At 37.8% G+C, this 27,131-nt stretch overlaps 1 protein-coding gene across 4 annotated transcripts in view; it reads left to right on the forward strand.

The window, feature by feature from the left end:
• ANO4 (anoctamin 4) overlaps positions 1 to 26,396 on the forward strand; it is a 388,856-nt gene extending 362,460 nt beyond the window's left edge. For 3 of the 4 annotated variants that reach the window (XM_037007143.2, XM_073213690.1, XM_073213691.1), the window contains 6 exons: positions 6,964 to 7,116; positions 8,114 to 8,261; positions 13,975 to 14,094; positions 21,427 to 21,532; positions 23,100 to 23,295; positions 25,437 to 26,396. In XM_037007143.2, coding sequence (XP_036863038.2) covers positions 6,964 to 7,116; positions 8,114 to 8,261; positions 13,975 to 14,094; positions 21,427 to 21,532; positions 23,100 to 23,291 — 719 coding nt within the window. In that variant the 3' untranslated portion in view covers positions 23,292 to 23,295; positions 25,437 to 26,396. The remainder of the gene's footprint in view (positions 1 to 6,963; positions 7,117 to 8,113; positions 8,262 to 13,974; positions 14,095 to 21,426; positions 21,533 to 23,099; positions 23,296 to 25,436) is intronic. The other variant, XM_073213692.1, reaches the window with a different exon arrangement.
• The last annotated feature ends 735 nt before the right edge of the window (positions 26,397 to 27,131 follow it).

Genomic DNA, 27,131 nt, shown 5'->3' on the forward strand with positions numbered 1-27,131 from the left:
TTTGGAGTATAGTTTGAAATCAAGGATTGTGATACCCCCAGCTTTCTTCTTTCTCAAGATTGCTGAAGCTGTTCAGGATTTCGTGTCCCATACAAATTTTAGCATTATTTGCTCTAGTTCAGTGAAAAATGTCATTGGTATTTTGATAGGAATTGCATTGTATCTGTGTATTTCTTTGGGCAGCATGGTCATTTTAACAATATTAGTTATTCCTATCTATGAGCATGGAAAAGATTTCCATTTATTTGATAAAGGAAATTGAAGAAGACACAATGTATTAAAGTTTTCAGAATATAGAGTTTTTCTTCCTTGGTGAAATTTATTCCTAAATATTATTTTTGGTATAGTTGTAAATGGGATTAATTTCTTAGTTTTTCTTTCTATTCTTATTTTTACATAGAAACACAATATATTTCTGTGTGTTAATTTTGTATCCTGCAATTTTGCTGAATCCAGTTATTCTAATAGTTTTTTGGTAGAGTCTTTAGGGATTTCTATATATAGTATCATGTCATCTGCAAATAGTAACAGTTTTACTTCTTTCTTACCAGTTTGGATGCCTTTTATCTCTTTATCTTGTCTGATTGTCATGGCTAAGACTTCCAGTACTACGTTGAATAAAAGTGGTGAGAATGGGAATCCTTGTCTTGTTCCTGGTCTTAGAAGAAAAGCTTTCAGCTTTTTGACACTGAGTATGATGTTAGCTGTGGGTTTGTCATATATGGCCTTTATTATGTTGAGATATGTTCCCTGTATACCCATTTTTCATCATGAATGGATGCTGAATTTTGTCAAGTGCATTTTTAGCATTTATTGAGATGACCATATGGTTTTTAATCTTCCTTTTTTAAATGTGATGTATCACATTGATTGACTTGTGGATATTGAACCATCCTTGAATGCCTGTAATATATCCCATTTGTGGTGAATGATCCTTTTAATGCATTTTAAAATTTAGTTTACCAATATTTTGTTGACAATTTTTGCATTTATATTCATCAGGGATATTGATCTGTAATTTTCTTTTCTTGTAGTGTCTTCTTCTGGTTTTCATATTAAGGCGAATGAATCTGGAAACTTTCTTTTGTCTTCAAGTTTTTGTAATAGTTTAAGAAGGATTGGTATTAACACTAAATGTTTGGTGGAATTCAGCTGTGAAGCCATCTGGTCCTGAACTTCTGTTTGTTGGGAGATTTTTTATCACTGCTTCAATTTAATTACTAGTAATTGGTCTGTTCAGATTTTCCATTTCTTCCTAGCTCAGTCATGGGCAAGTGCATGTTTCTAGGAATTTATCCATTTCTTTTAGGTTGTCCAATTTGTTGGCATATAATTTTTCATAGTAATCTCTTATAATTGTATTTTTGCTGTGTTGGTTGTAAATTCTCTTCTTTTGATTCTGAGTTTGAGTCCTCTTTTTTCCTGATGAGTCTAGCTAAAGGTTTATCAATTTTGTTTATGTTTTCCAAGAACAACTCTTAGGTTCATTGATCCTTTGTGGGGGTTCTGTCTCTATTTCATTTGTTTCTGCTCTGATCTTAATTCCTTCCTTCTACTAACCTTGGGCTTCATTTGTTCTTTTTCTCATTCCTTTAAGTGTAGGGTTAGATTGAGATATGCCTGTAATACTATAAACTTCCCTCTTAGTACTGCTTTTGCTGCACTCCCAAAGATTTTTGCATTGTTGTGTTTCTATTTTCATCATTCTCCAGGATTTTTCTTTTTTTGGTAGATATTTAAGTTATTCCTTTAACTTACTTTTTAGAGGTAGTTGATTTTACTACTTTTGTCATTTCTGCTTTAATTTTTTGTTTAGTAGAATGCTGTTTAAACTTCACATATTTGTGTTTTTTCTCAGTTGTTTTCCTGTAGTTCATTTCCAGTTTCATATTGTTGTGGCTGGGAAAGGTGCTTGGTATGATTTCAGTCTTCCTAAATTTATTAAGACTTGTTTTATGTCCTAACATGTGGCCTATCCTGGAGAATGTTCCATGTACACTTGAAAAGAATGAGTATTCTGCTGGTTTGGGATGTAATGTTCTGTATATATCTATTAGGTCTATTTGGTCTAATGTGTCATTCAAAGCCATGTTTCCTAATTGATTTTCTGTCTGGATGATCTATCCATTGGTGTAAGTAGGGTCTTAAAGTCCCCTATTATTACTGTATTATTGTCAGTTTCTCCCTTCATTCCTGTTAATATTTGCTTTATGTATTTCGGTGCTCCTCTATTGGGCACATAGATATGTACAATTATTATATCTTCTTGCTGGATGAAGCCCTTAATCATATACTGTCCTTTTTTGTCTCTTTTTTACAGTCTTTATTTCAAAGTTGATTTTGTCTGATATAAGTACTATTACACCAGCTTTTCTTTTATTTCTATTTACATGGAATAATTTTTCCCATTCCTTCAGTCTCAGTCTGTGTGTGTCTTTAGATCTGAAGCAAATCTCTTGTATGCAGCATATAGATGGGTCTTGCTTTTTTTACCCATTCAGTCACCCTATGTCTTTTGATTGGAGCATCTCATCCATTTACATTTGAAGTAATTATTCAAGGTATGTACTTACTGTGGTTTTGTTAAATGTTTTCTGGTTATTTTCGTCATTCTTCTCTGGTCCTTCTCTTGCTGTCCTCCCTGTGCATGATGACTTTCTTTGGTATTATAGTTGGGTCCATTTCTCTTTATTTTTTGTGTATCTTTCTATTATAGGTTTTTGGTTTGTGTTCACATGGAGTTTATATATGACATCTTACATATATTGCAGTCTATTAAGTTGACAGTGTTTAAGTTTGAATGCATTCCAACAGTACTACATTTAACTCCCCCCTTCTGTATGTTTTAATAATATGATGTCTTCTTTAATGGTTTTTTTTTAGTGATTTACTTAACTAATTTTTAGTAGATTTTACCACTTTTGTCATTTAACTGTTACACTAGCTTTTAAATGATTGGTCTACTATCTTTGCTATCTGTTTTTACAATGACTTTTTTTTAATAATAAAAAGTTTTTGGTTATAGGTCTCTATCTTTCAGCACTTTGCACATATTATGTCACTCCCTTCTGTCCTCTAGTTCCTGAAGAAAAATCAGCTGATAGCCTTATGGAGTTTCCATGTAGGTAACTTGTTTTCTCTCACTGCTTTTAAACTTCTTTGTCTTTGACATTTTAATTATTATGTGTCTTGGTGTGGGTCTCCTTGAGTTCATTTTATTTGGGGCTCTCTGTTCCTCCTGGACCTGGATGTCTCTTTCCTTCCCTAGGTTAGGGAAATTCTCAGCCCCTTTCTCTCTCTCTTTTCTTTCTGGGACTCTTGTAATGGAAATATTAGGACATTTGATGTCCCAGGGCTTCCTTAACCTATACTCATTTCTTTTTATTCTTTTTTCTTTCTGCTGTTCAGCTTCAGTCCTTTCCATTACTCTTGTCTTTCAAACTGCTGATCTGTTCTTCTGTATCCTCTGATGTATTGTTGATACCCTCTAGTGTATTTTTCATTTCATTTACTCTGTTCATCACTGATTGGTTTTTTTTAATGTATTTTCTATGTCTTTGTGGAGGTTCTTACTGAGTTCATTCACTTGTCCCTCAAGTCTGGATAGCACCTTTATAACCATTACTTTAAACTCTCTGTCAGATAGATTGCTTAACTGTTTCGTTTAGTTCTTTTTCTGTCATGTTCTTTTGTTTCAAGTGTATTCCTGTGTCTCCTGATTTTGTTTGATTTTCTGTGTTTTCTTCAATAGGTTAAGCAAAAGGTATATTTCTCTTGGTTTTGAAAGCATGGACTTATGTAGGAATGTTCACTGTGTAGACTGTGTGTGTGCTTGGCAGTTTGGGCTAGCTGGTCAAAGCCTTGGTGGTCATGGACCAGAGTGTCTGCTGGTGTTTCCAGGGCATGAGCTGGAGATCTCCAGTGTAGTTAGCAACCATGGCTACACTGGCAAGGGTGGCCAGTGTCAATGATGCACAGTTTGAGTAGCTGCCAGGTGGGCACCACCTGGAGCCATGCTAGTGGCACAGTCTAGGGGTCTCCCGAGTTAGCACCCAGCTGAGGCCATGCACACAGGGTGGCCAGGGAGGGAAGGGCCACAGTCAGGGTGAATTCACATGAGTGTCATACTAGTCATACCACCTTGGTTAGACTGCTGAATCTCTGACAGGTGTGTTTGGGTGTGAGCAGGGACCAGAAGTCCACCTTCACCACATCTGGAGTTGGTGTATTCACCGTGACCCTGCTCCTGTCCACACTATTAATGTGCAGGGAGAATATAAACAATGGCACTAACCAGCACCAAGAGAGTTTTAGCAGTTCCCCTATCATGTGATGGTTGGGTTTAAACTCTCCAATTCACAGTTTTTGCTTCTATGCCTCAGGGCAATCAAGTCTCTGATCAGGTAGCTCAGAGATATCCCTTCCTACTGGAGGGCCATGCTGGGGGCATAACTGCTTCTGTAACCATGTCTCTGTCTCTCCTGCCATTGTGTGTATGTGTATGTGTGTGTGTGTGTGTGTGTGTGGTCTTTTTATCCCTTGGTATACATAAGGTGTTCACTCAGGCCTCTGTTCTTCCTTGAGATGAATTGCTCTGTACATAGGTGTATATTTGGTGTGTACATGGAAGGAGTATGCTCAGGCTCTTTATATACCAATAATGGCCTTTTAAAATGATTTGGATAATTTTCTTTTTTTTTATTAAACAGTTTGTGTAAGACTACTATTATTTCTTCCTTATATATTTGGGAGAATTCACCAGTCAATTTAGCTGGGCGTGGAATTTTCTTCATGAGAAGGTTTTTTTTATTATAGATTTAACTAATAGTTATAGTACTGTTTCAACTATTTCTTCAAGTATCCATTTTGACTAGCTGTTTTTCAAAAAATGTGCTCATTTCATCTACATTTTCAACTTCAGTGGAATGAAATTGTTTACCCTTGTATTAACTTTTAAAGTATAAAAGATCTACACTGATGATGTCCACCTTTTCATTTATAATTCCATACTTTGTGCTTTTCTCTCTATAAAAGTCTGCTAGAGATTTATTAACCATTTCAGAAAACCAACTTTGGCTTTTGTTGTTTTGTTCTGTTACACATTTGCCTTCTATTTCATTTCTGCTCTTATCTTTATTTCCTTCCTTATATGTTATTTGGGCTTTTTCTTTTTTCCGTATCCAGTATCTTGAGAAAGGAGTTGAAATCATTGATTTACAGCTTTTCTTCCTTAATATCAGTGTTTATAATTATAATTTTCTCCAGTAACACTGCTTTGGCTGCATCCTATAAGTTTTGACATGTTATATTTTCATTATGAAGACAATTTTTTTTTTTAGGATTGTGTTGCTTAATATCAAGACATCTGGGGATTTGTTAGCTGTTCCTGTCATTGATTTCTATTTTAATTTCACCAGTGGTCAGAGGATGCTCTCTGTTATTTCAGTGTTCTTTGATATATGTTGTTTGCTTTATGCCTCTGCATATTGTATATTTTGTCAAACACTATGAAAAAGTAAGGAACTATTATATAAGCAAAAGAAAATGATAATTCTCTAGCAAAGGAACTCAAAGGCACAGAATATTATTAAGACAAAAAATTTTAAATAGCTGTTATGAAGAAATTTATTGAGCTATAAGAAAATTCAGAAAGGTAATCAATGAACCTAAGAATAAAATTAATGAACAGAAGGAGTTCTTTCCAAAGAGACTGAAATTATAAAAAAGAAGCAAACAAATTCTGGAGCTGAAGAAACTAATGAATGAGAGGAAAAATGCAATACAGAGCACTGGTAACAGAGGAGACCACATAGAAGAAATAATAAATGACTTGGAAAAGAAGAATATAGAAATAATTCAGTTAGAAGAGGATAGAAAAGTTGCATTTTTTTTAAGTGAAGAAACCCTAGAAGAGCTATCAGATTCAATCAGAAAGGTTAATATAAGAATAATGTGCAAGAAGAAGACAGGAAGAAGGGGGAGAGAGTTTATTTAAAGAAATAACAGGTGAGGACTTCCCACATCTGGGAAAGAAATTGGACATACAAATCCATGAAGCAAATAGAACATACCAGAAGTCTAGTGTGGCCAGAGTAAAGGACTGTTTAGGAATCCTGTCTGGAATGTACGATATGTTTGGACATGAGGCTTGGAAGATCCTTAAATGGCATGATGAAAGTTTAGGATTTAGTCTACAGGCCATAAGAACCTACTGAAACATTTTGAGCAGGGAGCTGATGAGTATCAATAATGATTATTAACCAATACAGCAGTGTGAGAACATATAAAACTCCTAATTTTTCAATGAAAAATTAGGATTTTGCCATCATTGACAGTTCTTGCCTGCAACAGGTAACACTGCAGTGTTGGAATAACTGTGATTTTCTGTTTTCATTATTCCTTCTACATCTATTGTACAATTATTTTCTAAAAACTAACTAGAATTCTACCATAAGGAAGAGCTGTCCCTTCTCCCCCATTTATATATTCAGTTATTTATATCACTATGGATAGATACTTAATCTTTTGGGTTGTAATTCAATACTATCATTATTTCTTTTGTTGTTCAAATTGTTCTAGGTTTAGTCACTGGGAGCTCCTTCAAGTTTGTCCTGTGTCCTGTTGATGTGTCCCCATCATGTTTCAAACACTTCCTGACTACCTGGCATCACAAGACATTCCAGGCTCACCTTGCATTTTTCCCTACCATGGCCCTGGTTCCTTTTATTATATTTAGAAAACAACTGGATCCTAGGTCTGATCACTGCTCCTAGGATGCCACTGCTTCTAGGCCCAAGGAGTGCCTCTCTGTCCAGCATCCTGGCCATCTTTCTGGAAGAGATGTTCCCTGTGCCTCTGTATTGGGGGAAAAAATGAGTTAAGACAATGACACATTCATATTATTATAGTGCTGAAAACAGTCACAGAAAAATAACACTTTTTGTTCTCCTTCCTTTTCTCTAGTTCTTCAGTTTGGATTCACAACTATCTTTGTGGCAGCTTTTCCCCTAGCACCACTTCTGGCCTTACTGAATAACATAATTGAAATTCGACTTGACGCTTACAAATTTGTCACGCAGTGGAGGCGACCTTTAGCTTCAAGGGCCAAAGACATAGGTAAGTTGGATTTGGGTATTTTTGTTTAAAGATATTAACCATCTGGTGTATAAAATTAAAACAGCCACCAACTTTGGATTTTTACTTATGTTTTTCATCTAAGATGACTCAAATAATTCTTGCAAAAAATAATTGTTATTTTTAAATAATATTAGACAAGAAGGAAAGCTGTCTATTTGGAAATTTATAATTGCCATAGCTACAGAATTTGTTCTTAAATAGATGCTCAATTTGGTTGTTTCTATCTTAAGACCTTGGAATCTAAAAATTTATTATCACTTATTTCCTTGTTAAAATAGATCTTCTACTTGCTTAACTTCATTTTGCCCTTCCCCAAATGTTTGCCTGAGTCACATGCAGCATGACCTAGTTTTTCTAAAAGCAGAGATGACCTTTGCTCTTTGACGAGAGATTTTGAGTTGAATCAGATGCAGTCTCTTGAGAGCTGCCTGAGATCAGAGAGTGACTTTCATTTATTTCTGCACCCAATGCTAAGTAGAGAGTAAGCAGGTGCTCAGGCAATGTACGGGGAAAGAACTGAATGTGGAGGTACTTGGCTCACAGTGGTCTTTTGACCTTCCTGTGAAACAAACATTCAGTAAGCATCTACCTTGGGGTGGTGCATTAGGGGCTGGGCCCACAAACATGTCAGCCCCCTTCAGGAGCCCAGGTCCAGCAACGGCCTAACAATGGGAGGGCTGATCTTATTACATGGTGTTTGGTACGTTATCGTTGACCAAGACCCTCAGACTTACCAGGATCTGACTCTGCTCCTCACCGAGTCATTAAATCACAAGCATTGGCACTTCCCCAGGAACTCCTTCAAAGCCAAGGTGTTTGCAAGTGTGCATTCTTAATCTTGGTTACAGGTGTCAGTATTTAGGAAGATGAAAGGACCCAAGGAAAGGACTACTGAAAATCAGTTACCCCAGTTGTTTTCACTCTTATTATCTTTGCTGTTGTATCTAGAACTAAAATAACACTTCTTTCTGAATAGGAATTTGGTATGGAATTCTTGAAGGCATTGGAATTCTCTCTGTTATTACGAATGCATTTGTCATAGCGATAACGTCTGACTTTATTCCTCGTTTGGTGTACGCTTATAAGTATGGACCTTGTGCAGGCCAAGGAGAAGCTGGGCAAAAGTAAGTTTGCCATAAAACTATCAAGAAATCTCTATTTCCTATCCATCCTGTGATGTTGTACAGTCAGACAAAAACCTCTACTTTGGAGTAGCCCAGGGTGAGCCAGTCTGTGGTGGGGGAGGTGGAATTATACTTTCAGCCAAAGAAAACATATTCTGATCTACTGAAGGGAAGGGTTCATACAGGCCAGACCAGTTTCATTAATCAGTTTCCTCACCCCTGACCCCTACACACTATGAATTCAGAAATGTGTGATATGCAAATGTGCATAGCCAAAAAAGTGGTACATGATATATACTTAATGCCATTTTCATGAGTTTATAAAAGCACAGTAATAATTTTATTTCCCCTTGTATTGACATATGTAGACTCTGCAAATTCTACATGGAAAATATGCAACCATATGATGAGTATCCAGTACTTACTCAATAAATACTCATGGAATAAGTCACTGGATGATTCTTTCCCAGCTACTGGCCTTACCAGTGTCTGAATTACCGCAGGCAAATTGGGCAAACCCTGGGAGCTTAATTCTATGGCATCACCTCAATGATTTCCAAAGTCAGGGCTTTCTGGGTATCTGGTCAGAAAAAGCCTAGGCAAAATTATAATGTGTCCCCTAGCTTTCATTTCTACACCCTTGGAAAAAAAAACAAGAAGTATTAAAATAATGAAATCCTATTTGTGGGACTTAGGTGTCTGTAGGTCAGAGTAGGATATATTTGGGGATAGTGGAGTCTCTTCAGTGCCCCCGAAATCATCCATGTGGGCTGCTGAGGACTCACACAGTGGCTCTGACTCCTGATTTACTAGTTGGAGCCCAACTGGTTCTCCCTCTATAGCCATTCTAGTTCAGTTAGCCCCAAGGGGTAAAGTGCTGCCGAATCAAGTCAGCTTAAATTCATGCACACCTGGCCTAGGTCCAATTATGTTATTAATTCTACGTAAATGCTCTAAGGAATGGATGATTGAATACAAGAAAGTTCAAATGGCTTCCATAAAGTTCTTTACTACAACAACCATGTGGCCATTAAACACTAATTATCCAGCAAATTTAAGTGAGCGTCCCATTTTAAGAAAGATTTAGACTTAGGTTGTACTACCCACAGATTTCTTTCTAATTGTAACTTGTCAACATGTTCTGCTTAACTTAGCCTAAAAGACTTGTCTTTGTACAAACCAAAGCTTTTCACATATGTTTTGCACTTGATTCTTAAAACAACCCAGGCAGTGGGACATGCATTATTACCCTCACTTTGAAAATCAGAAACAGATTGAGAAGTAAAATCCAGAAGCACAAGACAGAGTAACTGCTGGAGCCCACAGGAAGGGCAAGTCTAAACTCCTATGATGTTCTCCATCCTGAACCTAAGAGCCCTCAAGGCCATTGCCAATAAATGTTATCTAGCTCATCTAAACAGTAAAACTCCCTGGGTTTAAGTCCCAATGGTTATTTCAATTCTTTCCCACCTCCAACTATGGTCAAAACCATCTCTGTTTGGGGGGAACCAAAAAATGAAGTGGGAACATTTACGTGCAGTCAAAGGTGAATCAATGCTTTAGAATGATGACAGCCTATTAGATTTAAGATAATGTTCATGGTGATTTAGATTTATCTAATAGCCTCCTTAATTCAGTTTTATTGGGCTCCCCAGGGCTTTTTAAATAACCTTTCTCTTTGACTTAAAAGCCTTCTGCCACTCTGAATATTTATATATCTGCCTTTTATCTTTTAATCCATTGGTTGTTTTTCTTGTTTTTAAGTAGTTATGTTTGTGTCTTTTTCTTCATGAATCTTACTTTCCTCCCCACCAGCCACTCTATTATTCTTTTCAGGTTTTTATTTTTTCTTTTTCCAATTTAGAAATGATTGAACTCATCTAAGAGCAGTATTGTCAAATTTTAGAATGCCATAGGCTTTTGGGGTAGTAGATACAGTCATAGTCAGTCCCGCTTACTATGGGTTAAGTTAGCTGTAGAGATGCCATATTTCAATTAACCCTCAAGCAAAAGTGCACCACCCAAACCAACCACCTTTCTCCAAAACGTCAGGCTACCTCAAGCTCCTCCTCACCATCTCTTCAGCTTTTCCTGGCTTCTCCATGGGTGCGAATTATACTCATATGCCCAGGCTTGCTCGGCTCACAGGCCCTTGCCCCTGTAACAGCACATGTCCACTATTCCTGGCTGTGCATTCCAGTCCCAGGCTCCCTGCCCTCACGGATGCTCAGCACACAAGTCTTCAGTGGCATAGTGGCAAAGATGTTCTCATTTTTCAGCCAGATCTGAACATGACAGGGACACAATGATATGAGTCAATGTCCTCCACCCAGTGAGTACACAAGAGTTTTTCAGCTGTTTTCATCTTTCCTCTTAAAACATTCCTTCTTTCAACTGCATTCTACCTGGGCTGATGATTCCTGGACCAGGGCCTATTGTTCACTTTGCAAAATGAAGTCACTTCTTTCAACGTATCTCTACACAAATCCTGTAGAAAATAGCTTAGAGAACTAAAATCGCTTCTGGCCAGACATCAGGAGATGGAAAATATGAACTAAAATTGATGGGAATGCTATAAAACTGTCCTGTTAATCAGAGTTAAATTTCAATTTTTTTTCCAGACAGCACAAATACCAAGTTTGATCCCCCTACACCCCTCACTGAAATACTAATTTCTATCTATCTAGGTAGATAGAACATGTTCCAAAACTCCAGCCCATGTCTAAGGATATATGCTGGCTTTAGGATTATTGTAAAATACATAGTTGATTTAGTGATATAAATCAAAGCTGATTTTTCACATAGAAATAGTGATATAAGGAGTTAGAGACTTAATTACAGACACAATGTTCAAATTTTCATAGAATGAACTGCAAGTATCTTAATGAACTGTATGCAAATTATCAATCAATTAAATCAACATCATAACCAATTGCAAAGTTCTATTTAAAAGGATAAAGCTTACTGTACGTAGGTCTAATGTACCTCTTTCATAATGTCTGACATTTTATTCAGGCAACAAGTCATAAGTTCACTTTCTTCTGCCCTTATCTCATTAGCTTATTATCATCTATAATCACTTATCATTATTATAAGTGGAATCTACAAACTTCCAACTTCTGTCTTTTCCCTTAAAATTGATAATCACTAGTTTATATTTGTCCCCCATAGTAAAAGATTGAAAATGATTAAGTAGCAAATGGTTTTAAATTCATTGGAAGCTATATGCCTCCTGATTCAAACAATGCTACCCTTACATAAGACATTTTCTGAATCTCCTTTCTTGGAGAATGGCTTCCAGAAGTCATCTACCAGCCCCTTAAGAAAATTATCTTCACTATTTCATATTCACAAGGAACCCCTTCCTTTGATCCCTTTTTCTCCATTCCTCTTACTTTCCCTAATGGTCAGTGCAGCCTCATCTTCCCTGTGTCTCCCTTGGAGCTGGTGGTGTGTCACACTTAGGGCATATAAATCCCCTGCCAGCAACTGAGTGGTAGACTTGGGGGCTGCCGCAGCCCGTGGTCTTCCTGCTGTAAAAGGCAGGTCACTGAGTTGATACACAGATGCCATTATACAGTGAGGTATGGGAAATCTCATTTCCTGATGAGTTGATGACTTCCTCAACTAATTGATATTGGCAATAGTTAAGATTCTACCATAGTGAAAAGAACTAGAGAAATGCCTAGACTTTATTAACAGACTCTCATCTCTCCCTGATTATGAAAATGATAGTTATCTGCTGTGTAAGTCTTCTTTCCTATGTATGTATGTACTAGGTCCATGTGTAATGCTTTGCACACAGAAGGACTGTACACCCACTAAAGGTGCATTTTCAACTTGGATTTATGACTGACATTACATGAGTATGCTTAATAAATAGTTCAAAGGTATATCCTCTTTACTTTGAGGGTAGACTGTTGTCCATGAGACAGGTATTTCACTCAAGTTCAGATTTTCTCAATGGAGTTTTCAAAGAGAGCAGCCATTAGGCAGTTTTAATCTCAGTAAAGCCTCTGGGCTGCTTTATAAGATTGCAGGATGGTCAGGAATATTGCATTTCAATGCTGGGCCTGTTTTACCAGTTTCCAGAGCACCTTTCCTTTCTCACTGCTCAGCTCCTGAGAAGAGTGTGCTATATTCTGTGTTTTTCAAAAACCGTCTCCCTCCTATGACAGCTATAATCATCATCAAGGCACTACTCTGCTTACATGTCCTGTTCCAGGTAGTTCATAGGTGAGGGAGACCTCGTCCCAAACTACCCTTTCAAGGAGTGGTAAGGAAAACCTGCTGCCAGTTGGGTTAAGGTATGTTATGCACCCACTGACCATTTCTATCACCATAAGTGACTGAACAAATGGGTCCTTCTACTTGGTTCATTTCTTTTTTTAAGGCCATGATAAAACCAGTGATTTCTTAGCAAGACAATATACAGAACCCATGTGCTCTCAGAACTATGTGTCATCATTTTGGTTTAGTGTTCAGCAGTTTGGGGTAATCATGCCTGGCATGTTAATGAAAAGAATGTGAAGACTGATTTATTCAGTCAATAATTATTGACCTCTAGCTAGGTTCAAGAAATAAATAAAATGAATTAGTAATAGCCACTCACATTTATTAAGACCTTGCTATAGGCTAAGAACTATATAACTTGCTTGACATAACATAATTTCATTTAATCCCCACAATGGCCCTATGAGGTAGGCACTTTTGTTGCTTAAAGAAGTTGTGTTAACTTGCTAAGATTACAGCAGAAGAGCTACAGTTTGACCCCAAAGCCCAAGTTTTTAGTGTTGTAATATACAACTCCCAGTACAGAATGAAAGCCATGACCTCAAGAAGCTTATTCTTGGTTTATTCTTGAGACCTTCATAGACTCTCTGGTACTTTAATTTTCCTCCAGTGAAATCAACCAAATTAAGTATTTACTGGACTCCTACCCTGCATGAGACTGTTCTAGGACGCAAAAGTACCTGTAATGCCTGCTCTACTCCAAAAAATACTACAGTCCAAAAGAGAAGACACATGTGTGCAGCCATCTCTCATACATGGTGTATGGTGATTGTGAAGCATAGCAGCACCACAGAGAGAAGGAAACAAGCCTTCTGTCTGGTGGGTAAAGCTATCCTCCCAGAAGGGGTGCCATTCTAGTTGGCCATTAAGGAATGAGCACTATTTTAACTATAAATAAATGAATAGGGAGTTCCAGCACAAAAGACAACCTGAGCAAAGGCATGAAAGCATCTATGATACATGCAGGGAATGTAGTCTAGCATGGCTGCAGCAAGGGAGATAAGTTGAGAGGAGATTTTATTCATACCAGTAATATTCAGGGCATCATCAGAGAGTATAGATATTCATTAACAAAGGAATGTGGTTATGTGTATATGTGTGTGTACTAACAAGGAAAGAAGCAGTGACTTACTTATAATTTATGCTAACTGTCTTATACCTATTTCTCTGAAACATTGATTAGGGTAGTGATGTTCCGTATGATGATTATTCACAAAAAGGACTAGAACAAAAGAAATGACTTGTGCCTGATTCAACATACCCAGGGTCTTTTAGTGTATCCTAACTTAAGTGCCTTTAGCTGGTCCTGCCTTGTCACAAGCACTCAACAACTGCAGGAACTTCTAGGAGGTAGAGCCTTTAGTGAACTGGATGAAGAAGTGATCAGAGTTCTAACTATAGAATCTGTTTACTCTTTTAGGTGCATGGTTGGCTATGTGAATGCCAGCTTGTCTGTGTTTCGAATTTCCGACTTTGAGAACCGATCTGAGCCTGAGTCTGACGGCAGTGAGTTCTCAGGGACACCTCTCAAGTACTGCAGGTAAGTGTGGCACCCTTGCCTTAGGCAGGGCTGGCTCTGCCATGGCGAGCTTCTGCTCAGACAGCTCTTTCTGACTGAAAAGGTTTAAAGCAGTGGCTCTCAACCTTGAATATGCATTAAAATTGAGTGGAGAATTTTTAAATCTCTTGGCCAGGCTATAACCCAGACCAAATAAAACAGAATCTCTGGGGGTAGAACCCGAAGAGACTCACCAAGACATTATAGTTAAACTATCAAAAGTTAGAGACAAGGAGAGAATATTAGAAGCAAAGAGAGAAAAATAACTTCTTACATACAGGGGACCCCTCTTCCCTTGCCCCTGCATAAAAACATCAATAGATTTTTCAGCAGAAACTTTGTAGGCAAGGAGGAAGTTCCATGCTATATTCAATGTGCTGAAGGTTAAAAAAAACTGCCAACCAAGAGTCTACAACCTGGCAAAAATGTCTTTCAGAAGTGAAGGAGAGAGAAGTTTCCAGTCCAACAAAAGCTAAAGGAGTTCACCACCATTTGACCAGCTTTACAAGAAATGTTACAGAGACTTCTTTAAACTAAAACAAAAGGGCACTAGCTGGCAACAGAAAAACATAAAACTAGTAAGTATATAGAAAAGGCTGTGGAATAATCACTTCTAAAGCTGGTATGAGGTTAAAAGACAAAAGTAGTAAAAATAAAGCACAATAATTAGTTAAGGGATATGCAAGATTAATAAATGTAAACTGTAACATCAAAAATGAAAACAGGAAGAATAAAAACAGAACTTTAGAATGTGATCAAACCTAAGTTGTTACCAACCTAAAATAGGCTATTAAATATAAGTTGTTATATACCCTCAGAGAAACCACAAAACAAAACCACTGGTAGATACACAAAAGATAAAGGAAACAGTACAGCCAGAAAAGAATTAATAAAATGGCAGTGGTATATATATACCTATTGATAACTACTTCAAATGTAAGTGGACTAAATTCTCCAATCCAAAGACAATGGCTGAGTGGATTAAAATTAATCTACAAATAGTCAATAAAAATATCCACAGACAGTGGATATGCTACCCACAAGAGCCTAACTTCAGATGTAAGGACATAAAATGTAAGGACAGACTGAAATTGAAGGGATGAAAAAAGACATTCCATGCAAAAGGAAACCTAAAGAAAGCTGGTAGTTATACTTAATCCCACAAAGGAGACTTGAAAACAAAGAATGTAATAAGAGACAAAAATCACCACATAATGATAAAAAAAAAATCAGTCCAACTAAGGGTACCTGAATATATAAAACAAATATTAACAGACCTGGAGGCAGAAATGGACAGTAATAAATCACTTACATCAATGAATAGATCCTCCAGTCAGAAAATCCGTAAGAAAACATTGGCCTTAAATGTTAGACCAGTGGACTTAAAAAATACATATAGATCATTCCATCCAAAACCATCAGAATATACATTTTTCTCAAGTGTACATGGGATAGCTTGAGGATAGATCATATGTTAGACTACAAAACAAATCTTAATAAATTTAAGAGGACTGAAATCCTATCAAACATTTTGTTTTTACCACAATGGTTACAAGAAGAAAACAGGAAAATTCACAAATATGTGGGGACAAGAACATGCTAGTGAACAACCAATGGGTGGAGGAAAAATTTAAAAAGTACTTAAGACATTTGAGGATGATAATACAGCACACCAAATACATGGGATGCAGCAAAAATAGTCATTAGAGGGAAATTTATAGTGATAAATGCCTATCTTAAGAAACAAGATCTCAAATAACCTAATTTTACACCTCAAGGAATTAGAAAAGGAACAAATGAAGTGGAGAGTTGGAAGAAAGGAAATAACAAAAATCACACCAGAAATAGACTAAAAAAAAAGATCAGTGAAACTAAGAGCTGGTTCACTGAAAAAATAAAATTGATGAAAGAGAGGATTCAATCAGAAATGAAAGGAGTGTATAATCAGTACCACAGAAATATAAAGGATCATAACAGAGTACTGTGAATAATTATACACCAACATATTGGGCCACCTAGAAGAAATGGATAAATTCCTTGAAACATATAACCTACTAAGACGAAATCAGAAAGAAATAGAAATCAGGCTGATTATTAGTGAGGAGATTGAATCCGTAATCAAAAACCTTCCAACCAGTAAAAATCTCAGACTAGATGGCTTTACTGGTGAATTCTGCCAAACATTCAAAGAATTAATACCAGTCCTTTTCAAACTCTTCTAAAAATAAAAGAGGAAGGAACTTTTCCAAATTCATTCTGTGAGTTCTTTACCATTATACCAAAGCCAGACAAGGATGCCACAGAGAAGAAAGTGCAGGCTAATATTCCTAAAAAACCTAAATGCCAAAATCCTCAACAAAATATTAGCAAACTAATTTCAACAATACATTATACAGATTACATACCATGATCAAGTGGAATTTATTCCAGAGATGCAAAGATGATTCAACATCTACAATATCAACATGATATACTATATTAACAAAAGGATAAAAATCATATGATTATACAGAAGATGCATTTGACAAAATTCAACAACTATTTGTGATAAAAATTCTCAACAAATTGGGTATAGAGGGCATGTACCTCAACATAATAAAGGCCACATATGGCAAGCCCGTAGCTAATATCGTACTCAATGGTAAAAAGCTGAAAGATTTTTCTCTAACATTAGGAACACAACAAAGATGCTCACTCTCACCACTTTTGTTGAGTAGAGTATTAGAAGTCCTAGCTAGAGCAATTGGGCAAGAAAAAGAAATAAAAGTCATCCAAATTGGAAAGCAATAAGTAAAACCATCACTATTTGCACATAACATGATACTATATACAATAAGTCCTGAAAACTCTACCATAAAGCTGTTAGGACTAATAAATTCAGTAAAACTGCAGGATATAAAATCAATATATAAAAATTAGTTGTGTTTCTATATGCTAATGATAAAATAGTCAGGAATAAATTTAACCAAAGAGGTAAAGGGCCTATACACTGAAAACTTTAAAGACATTGATAAAATAAATCGAAGACACAAATAAATAGAAAGATATACTGTGCTCATGGATTGGAATAAAATTGTTCAAATGTCCATACTACACAAAACAATCAATAATTTCAGTGCAATCCCTACCAAAACACCAATGGCATTTCCACAGGTATGGAAAAAACAGTCCTAAAATTCATATGAAACTGCAAAAGACCCTGAATAGCCAAAGCCATCCTAAGAAGAAAAAGATAGAGGAATCATGATCCCTGATTTCAAAGTATATTCCAAAGCTATAGTAACCAAAGCAGTATGAGACTGGCATAAAACCAGATGTATAGATCAACAGAACTAAATAGATAGCCGAGAAATAAACCTCCACATCTATGGTCAGTTAATGATAAATGGGCCAAGAATATATGATGGGGAAAGGACAGTCTCTTCAATGAATGGTGTGGGAAAACTAGATAGCCACATGCAAAAAATGAAACTGGTCCATATCTTATACCACATACAAACAGATTAACTCAAAATAAAGATTTGAACAGAAGACCTGAAACCATTAAACTAGAAGAAAACAGGTGGTTAGCAACTTGACATTGGTCTTGGTGATAATTTCCTAAATCTAACACCAAAAGCAAAAAATCTACAAGTGGGACTACATCACATTAAAAAGCTTTTGCACAGCAAATGACACCATCAACAAAATGCAAAGGCAACCTACTGAATGAGAGAATATATTTGCAAATCATGTATCTGATAAGTGGTTAATATCCAAAATGTATTTTAAAAATTCATTCAATAGCCAAAAGCAATCTAATTTTAAAAAATGGGCAGATGAACTGAATATATACTTTTTCCCAAAGAAGACATACAGATGGCCAACAAGTGCATGAAGGGATGCTCATCACTTACCAGGGAAATGTGAATGAAAACCACAGTAAGATACCATCCCACACTGGTTACCATGGCTATTACTTTAAAAAAAGAGACAAGAAATAGTGTTAAAAAGGATGTGGAGGAAAGGAGACCCTCATGCATTGTTGGTAGGAATGTAAATTAGTACTACAGAAATAGTATGGAGGATCCTCAAAAAATTAAAAATAGAATTACCATGTGATATAGCAATTCCACTTGTGGGTATTTATCTGAAGGAAACAAAAGCACTAATTCAAAAATACATATGTATCCTCATGTTTATTACAGATTTACAATAGTCAAAACAGAGACATAACCTAAGCACTAATTCAAAAATACATATGTACCCTCATGTTTATTACAGATTTACAATAGTCAAAACAGAGACATAACCTAAGCACTAATTCAAAAATACATATGTACCCTCATGTTTATTACAGATTTACAATAGTCAAAACAGAGACATAACCTAAGTGCCCATTAATGGATGAATAGATAAAGAAAATGTGGCATATACATAAATATATATATATATATATATATATATATATATATATATATACACAGTGGAATACTGCTCAGCCATAAAACAGAAGGAAATCCTGCATTTTCAACATGAATAGATCTTGAGGGCATTATGCTAAGTGAAATACATCAGGCAGAGAAAGATAACTATATATGCTTTCACATGTAGAATCTTAAATTTAAAAAAAAAACAAACTCATAGATTCACAGAACAGACCAGTGGTTGCCAAAGGCTGGTGGTAGCATTGGAGGTAGACAAAATGTACAAATTTCCAGTTCTAAAATAAGTAAGCCCTGCGAATGTAATGCACAACATGGTGACTACAGTTAATACTGAGTTGCATATTTGAAAGTTGCCAAGAGTAGAGATCTTAAAAATACTCATCACAAGAAAAAAAAATGCTTTTTAATAAAGGCAGAACCCTGAGTAGTACACAAAAAATTGCAACCGTCTTTTATCCAAAGGGCATTTGCTGAAGTAGGAAGACTTGAACTTTGCTATTCAAGATTTTACATGGTTAGGAAAGTTGAAAGAAAACAGAAATATGACCAGCCTATGAGTATAAATCTAAACATACCTTACATAAAACAGCAGCAATATATTCATACTAGGGTTTATTTTACAGAAATTAATTAGGTACATGCAACAGCATGTGAATCTTTGTAGTGTAATAATGAAAAAGAAAAGCCTTTTATAAGGTCACTTATAAAAATTGAGAATTATGGATTGGCCAATTTTGTGCACCTGAGGGCACACTAAGGTAATACAGAACTGCTTAGAATGAAACTAGCCAAGACACTTGTAAGAAAAATAACAAGGTGGAAATTTACCTCACATTAGACACAGTGTAACATTATAGTAATCAATCAGTGCGGTATACAGGAACACGTGAATGGAGTAGAGCTGAGAACTCCAAAATAAAGTGTATAATAAAGATGTAATCACAAAATGAGACATACAACATGATTCCATTTGCACAGAGTTCAGAGCAGACAAAAACTAAGCATTGTTTTATTTAGGAACACTTGTGTAAGTTATAACTATAAAGAAAGCAGGAAATTACAACAGCAGTTACCTGTTCGGGCATCTAGGATTGCCAGTGAGGCATTTCTAAGCCACCAACCATGTCTTAAGTTGGATGGGAGCTACATGAGGGTTATTCTTTCTAATGTACATATATTTTTATTATCATAGTTTAAAAACTGGGAGTGAATGAACTATACCTGGTAAAACAAAAAGTATTTTCAAGTCAATCCTCCAGTTCCTGAGAAATAAAACCAGCTTTAGAAAACACAGTTGCCTAAGTCAGAAGGGAACTTCCCACCTTTCTTTCATGTAAAATTGAAGCCAAGATATCTCTGAAAACAACTGTGATTTATTTTTTTTAAATTCCTCCAAATATTAATGCCACCAGACTACTTCTTGTCTTGAAAGGAACTAGAAGAAGAAGATTACAGGAGTAAAACTTTGATTTAATTAGCATTGAAGCTTGGCTTCCTGGCTACTTCAGCACCACGGGGAAGTGCTTTCTTTGTGCAGGGGCCAGAGAACATGAAGACAGTCATGCTGCAAAAAAGTGGCACTGCATCAAAAACAGAGACACGGAACCCAAATGCCGTCTGAGCATGGCCCTCCCGCAAACCTCAGCCTCACAGAAGAGGCCAGTGGGATCAGGAATAGGCTGGGGCATGGACTGAGAGCTCCACTTGGAACAATCGTGTGCAGACTACAAAAGGAAAGAGTGAAAGCTCAAAATTGCAGAGCAGGGTGAGATAAAGCAGCCCTCACTTTATTGATAAGGGAAAACTGATGTCCAAAGAGGCTTCACGGACCCCCCCAAGAGTAGTCAGACAAACCCTGCATGTGGCTCCAGTATGCTTTCCAGCACTTAATTCTGGAGACAGCTACAGGCAGCAAAGCAGAGGACAGTTGAACTCTTTAATTCCCTTAGGGTAGCAATAAGGAATTTTCTAGAGAGAAACTTGCCTTTAGGTCCAATGACTTAAGAGAGTAGGAAGGCCAGAAATCTGTGCTTCTAAAAAATTAGACTTAAGAATTTTGTAACTTCTGGTTCTTGTTCTCAGAAACTAAGTGCCTGTATAGTACAGGCACACTGCATTCCTCGGGGCACAGGTTTGCTCTGTGATAGAGTCACAGGTGGGTGTATATTATGCATGGGCTGAACAAATAGATGCATGTTCTCTCAGCAGGACCCCCATATAGAAATGACCTAGGATGCTGCCAACTCATCATATCCGGGAGTATCAGTGTTTCCTAAATCTTAAAAAGAATGTATGGGACATTCATTTTTTTAAATATAAAAACTCTTTAATGAACTGTAAAGTTATAGTTGCATCATACATTGGAAAGGACTCTTTAGTGGCAGAACCTCAGTACAAACTGACTTGAAATTGACCCAGGAAATTGGAAGGCTGGAGGAGTGATACTAATATTAGCAATGGCTAGATCCTAAGACACAGCCTCTCTGCTGGCTCTGCTTTGTTCCATTGACTTCATTCTCCAGCAGGCTCTCTCGCCAGTTAGTGATGGAGGCCCCCGGCTGCTCCAAGATTCTACCTTCTGTGGGCTTAGTGATGATTCACGAAGTGATCTTTCCAGCAGAAGTCCTTGTGAGCAGTCTCACCCACCAGGTCTGGCTCATCCATTGAGCTGGGCTCAGGGGAGCGGGTGAGCCCTGCCCAACCCACATGGTTAATTCCCCAGAGGAGAAGAGATTCTTTTACCAGAAGAAATGCTGGACAAGTTAGTCTAGGATAAGCTTTTTTTAAACTGTCTACCATGAATGAGGACTACATAATGGATATGAGAGAGATTTGGGAGTCAGGAAAAACATTGTTTAAGAGGTGACATTCTCCTGTATATTTATAGATACCGCGACTACCGTGACCCCCCTCATTCACTGGTGCCCTACGGCTACACACTGCAGTTCTGGCATGTCCTCGCAGCTCGACTGGCTTTTATCATTGTGTTTGAGGTAAGGTCTCTCAACCAATCTTTAATTTCCTTTGCCATAATGAAGTAACTAACATTCATGGTTATGAGAACTTTTAGAGTGTGATTTCTGTGTCCACAAGTAGAATAGTAGTATTATTAACCTCTTTTGTTTTCTTCTCCTTAAAGTACTCAAATTTTCCTAGGACTATTTGAACAACTGTTGTTGATTGTTAATAGAGAAGTTGGGAACCATTAGTCCTAAATTTAATATTCTAGGGCCATGGTTCTTTAACTTTGGGAAAACTAGTTTGTCCATCCCCAGCAATTCTGGTAACTTCCTGTCTGCAATTTGCTTTTCATAAGCCCTCCAAGATGATTCTGAAGCAGGTGTTCAAGGACTATGGCTTGGAAAACATTGAACTTGGTATTATAAGTGGTAGTCTCTGGTTATGCATCATCATATCATTACTTACATTCAAGCACACAAAGAGGTATTCATTATCTAAGACTCAAAGTGGATTTATAAAGTATAATTTACCTAGCAATTGCTTATGTGGCAGTAAAAATACCTCATCTATGTTAAGAAAATTGTTCCTAAAAATAGTTTGTATTTATGTGACTATACTTATAAATCATAATTTTTCTCCTGTCACATATATTAAAGCCAGATTACTGAAAACCAAAGCTGCCTTCTGCCTTACACTAGAAGTTTCCCATACCACTTCAAAAACAATTCCACCACTGTTTTTTCCCTCACTCCAGGGAATCAAGAGAAGACAATACTAAGCTGCTCTTCCTTGGGAATTAGCTTATTAAATTCCCTCTTGAAAGAAGCTATTTTACCTCACCACTGACTTACAATTTTTCAGACAAAATAAAATCATGGTTGTATTAATTTATGACCTGGCTTATCAAGTAGAACTTTCTATTTCTTTTCAATATATTGTTATCAAACTATTTTAAAGTACTAGAAATATGCAGAATTTCCTCTTATTTGGCAGGATCTAGTATAAACTGATAGGCCATCCACGAGTCACCAGTTTTACCAAGTTTTAAATGAAATTAAGAATACCTAATGGTATCAAGTAAACATGATTACTATTTAATACTTTAGAATTATTAGGACCTTTAATTGTCATCTAGTACTTTCTTGGTCACCATCATCTCAATGAACAGAAATGACAGTAATCTGGAGTTCCACCTATTGCGTATTTCAGAGAAAGAACGCGTGGCAGCTTACCACAAGAGAAAGAAAAGTGACTTAGCCTCAGGGAGACAGGCAGCTCTTACGTAGGAAGGGCTGCAGAGCTGAGACTCAAACCCGGGCTTGGATTCCATAGTACACCTTTTTCTGGCTCTCTTAATTCTGCATTTCTCCAGACTCCTTACTCCCCACGTGGCACCATCAGCCCAAGTACAGTCGCTAGGCATCCCCCTGATCTTCTTGCCTCCTGCACACCTCCCCTGGTCCCACCCCACTTTCCAGACCCTCCAGAAGCTCTCCACGTCCCTGAACAAGAAGAGCTCCTGAGCCAATTCCCAGAGCCCTTTCCAGCTAAGGAAGGACACCAGACCTGACTCTCTCGAATTCTCTTCTGTGTTTTTAGCACCTCGTGTTTTGTATAAAGCACCTCATTTCATATCTGATCCCAGACCTCCCCAAAGATCTAAGGGATCGAATGAGGAGAGAGAAGTACTTGATTCAGGAGATGATGTATGAAGCAGAACTGGAGCGTCTCCAGAAGGAGCGGAAGGAGAGGAAGAAAAACGGGCGAGCGCACCATAACGAGTGGCCGTGACCAGGTGGGCGAGACGCGCGCTCACGGGCTGGAGCCGCTCCTCGTTGGGAGGGGCGCTTTGAGCTCCCCGAGTCCAGGCTTGCTGCTGTTCGGACAGGGGTCAAAATAAACTCCTAAGAAGAAACCAACTTGTTTCTTACTTTAGTTACACATTTGACTTCATCTTCCCTTCGTGCACAATTCCTGCAACTCTGCCCCCATGTTACCCTCAAGCCTGGCAGTCAAGGTCTTGATGAGACGACAGGTGTTCCCTGACACGCTTTCTTCTCCCTTCTACTCCAGCCTGGTTATTCTCTTTAATATTTCCAAGGCAACATGCCCTTTCTTTCTGGGTAAAGCGGCCTTTTCATATTACCCAAAACGGCCTTCCCTTCATCACCCATGTATTACTTCCTCCCAGGCTAGTCTATGTCACTCCACACCCTCTAAGAAGTTTTCCTTAAACCCACCAGCCCATTGAGACTCACTCCTTACAAACCTCTCTGGTTAGTGCATCAGATCCACATGTGCTGATCTGTGCTGGCAATTTATGATTTTCAAAGATTTATCAGGTTTTCCAGCACAACAGTAAGCATCATTGGGAAAGTCTTTATGGATTATAATTTTATTTCTCTGACTAGTTAGCACAATGATAAGCACATGACGCCCATTAAATGCACATTCAGCTAATAAACATTGGGTGGATTAAAGCTAAGAATGTTGTAGAAAGTTGCATAGTTTTCCCACATGCCTTCCCAGAAAGTTCTTCTGAAACCTTCTCTCTGGCAGGTCAGTTACTACCTATGTGTCCTTGGACAAGTCATTTAACTTCTCTGGGCCTCAGTTTCTTCAGTGATTAGAGGAGCTCTGAGTTTTGGAACCCTGTGAATCTAATATTAGAGCATTCTTGTTTTCCTCACCCTTCATTTTTCACACCAGTTTTCTTTAGACTAACTTTGAAAGCATTTTCAAATATATGGCCCCCAAAGAAAAATGAGATATACAGAAAAGGAAGTGTGTTTTTCACTTTTCGCATAGGTTAAGATGTTACAGATATCTGCAGAGATGTTTGTTAAATTAGTGAAGTTGTATCAACCCAAATCTGTATGAAGATTCCAGAAGGTTGTTATGAGTTGGATATGAGAGTGGACTTGAAAGAAAATCAAACACAGCCCCGGCACACAGGGAGACTAGTGAATGGTATGTGGATGTTGAACACTGACCTGCCCTCAATTCCATAATAGGCCTTGGCTTTACTAAAGGTGAAAAATGTTTTACAACCATGTAATTTTGCTGGGTCCCAAATCTGCCATTTGGCTCTGTGACTTTGGGTAAATTAGTTCATTTTTCTGAAGCTGTTTATTTGGTGGAACTAATATGCAGCTCACCTAAGGCCATGTATGTGAGACACGTAGGAAACAATACAGTGCTGTAGAATACTATACAAGATTTGTATTGTTAAGCATTGTGTTTTAGTACAACAGCTTCTAGACCTGGCTTTCCCATTCTCTCTGACCTGGGGTGAAGCATTCTTGTGGATTCCATCTCCACACTTGTAAAAGGAAAGGAGTTGGACAATGCTTTGAGAGCCTACGTGGCTTTAACTTTCTGGGATTCTATATTTGGCTCCAAGTCCCTGGCCCCTGCACCCATTCTGATCGCCTCTTCTCTGACTCTGGTCAGCCTTCAGAGGAGGAAGGTCAGCATCCCAGTGGTGCTGGTTGGGGGAGGAGGCAGATATTAGTGAAGAGAATTGCTCCCAGGAGGCCCAGAGGCTAGAGACCGAGGTGCAGCCAGGGCTTTACCCACCCCTCAGGGCTGTTCTGGGCTGCAGGGCCAGTAACCAGTCAGGAGTTTCTTCTGGCCTCATCATGGTGGGGCTGCTTTCTCCCCAAAGAGGTCATTTCTAATTTTTGCTTGAACACAGAGTGTCTGTCTCTGTTCCCCCAACAGTTGGCAGGATGTCACCATGCTTCAGACTGCCTGTCGGACTCAGTCTGTTCATCTGTAAATCAGGCACAGTAATGTGTATACCAAACCTGACTCAGTTTTGGGTTACAAAATCTTTGAATGCCCTTGATTGATGGTAAGTACAAACCATGGTACGTCATGTCCTTTAAGCCACCACGCGCACATAGGGATTTAATGCCATCTTTTCTTTTCCAGGCCATAGTTCATTTCCAGGCCAAGGACCTGAATGCTGTCTCCTTCTCCTGGCTGCGCAGAAGCACGCCAAGTGAATGACTAAAATGCACCCGCAGTGCATGTCGCAGACACTGGCCGCAGCAGGGGCTCAGCACCCTGAAGGACTGCCTGGGGGATCACGTTGCAGTCCAGCACACAACTGCTACCCACCCACTGACCGTTCCTGACCATGCAAGCATGCACGCCATGGGCACTTACATTCTGAAGTTTTTAAAACCAAGGGGAACTTGTATACTAGACCTGTTTTTCAGCCTGTTTGCTACCTTTTTTGCATTCTATCCCATGTGAATTTTACAGACACTGGGCTAATAAGGGTATTTGGACACCTGGACACCCCTTCCTGGAATGTCATCATATGGTCCTAGTTCCATGTCACCAAATGACAGAAACAAGACCCTGTTTACAACTTTGTGTTTTTTTTTTTTAATTTCAGATCTTTCTGAGGAGATTATATATGACATATCTATAGCTATGTGTATGGCCATAGATGTATTTCTGTGTGTACATATGTATAGTCATGTATTCTTACATATGTACATACAAATACAGAGATATATAAAGTACATAGAAATTCCTTACTTGTAAATAGCCAAAGGGTACTGACATGAATGATGAATTTTCACATTTAAATAGTCATCAACATGAAGCCATGTTTAATGCTTGTATAATGTGATGCAATAAAATTTAAAATAAATTTATGCACATGGAATATTTTCAGTCGGGTCTTCTGAAATTCTATTGTATTTTCTTCTTGTAGACCTTTCTTTAAAAGTCCCACTCTGCTATAATTCTTTTTCTTCTATTACGTCCAAACATTCCTGAGAAATCACAGCATCTTAAGAGACTACATCTTTCCTCCTAACCGACCTTTTCTATCTTGCTTCCATGCTACCTTCTTAGAGTACCAAGGTGACGAAATAGAAATCACTCATAAGTTGGAAAATGCAATAAACACACTTTGTTGAAGAAATATGAAATATAACCAGTGATACTTTATGCTTTTGATCATCCCTGTTCACTAGAATGCTCTGCTAATCCTGGAAAGTGGCTGTCTGCAGGGGGTGGGGGAAGTGTGATTTTAAGCAATGCCTTTTGTTATAATTACTCTTTTTCCAGAGATTCTCATCTTGCCTATACCAGTTGGGGAGATGAGAGCAGTCCTCCTGCCATATGCGAACACTGCCCTTTTTCAGCTATGAGTTCACCTGACTGGATTGATTCCCAAAGATCTCAGATGTTTCCTTAGATGGGGAGGGTCAGTCAGAGTGACTCTGGGCAAGCTAGAACTTTAACTGTTTCTTAGTTTCATCTTTCTAGTTCTCCTTATGACCTGCCATTCCAGGGAGTAAAATACTCCTTAGCAGGGCCTAAACTAAATATATACACTTTAGTTCCCATAAAGACAAAAGTCCATTGACAGAGTTGTCTTTTCAAACATTGGCTTAGAAGCCTGTGAATTATTTTCCACCATCCCCAGGGAGAGAAATTTTCAGGAAAGTCTTAGTAAGAGGTGAAATATAAAGAGTTGTTCCAAAAAGACAACTTGTTCTACTGACTCAGCATCGGAACTTTTGCTGGCTACGCCTGTAGCCCCGCCTCAAGCATTGAGCCCAACAAATCCTTGGATTCGACACATCCATAGCTGCTGTCCTACTC

Source organism: Manis javanica, chromosome 10, assembly GCF_040802235.1.
Source record: "Manis javanica isolate MJ-LG chromosome 10, MJ_LKY, whole genome shotgun sequence".
Classification (NCBI taxonomy): Eukaryota; Metazoa; Chordata; class Mammalia; order Pholidota; family Manidae; genus Manis; species Manis javanica.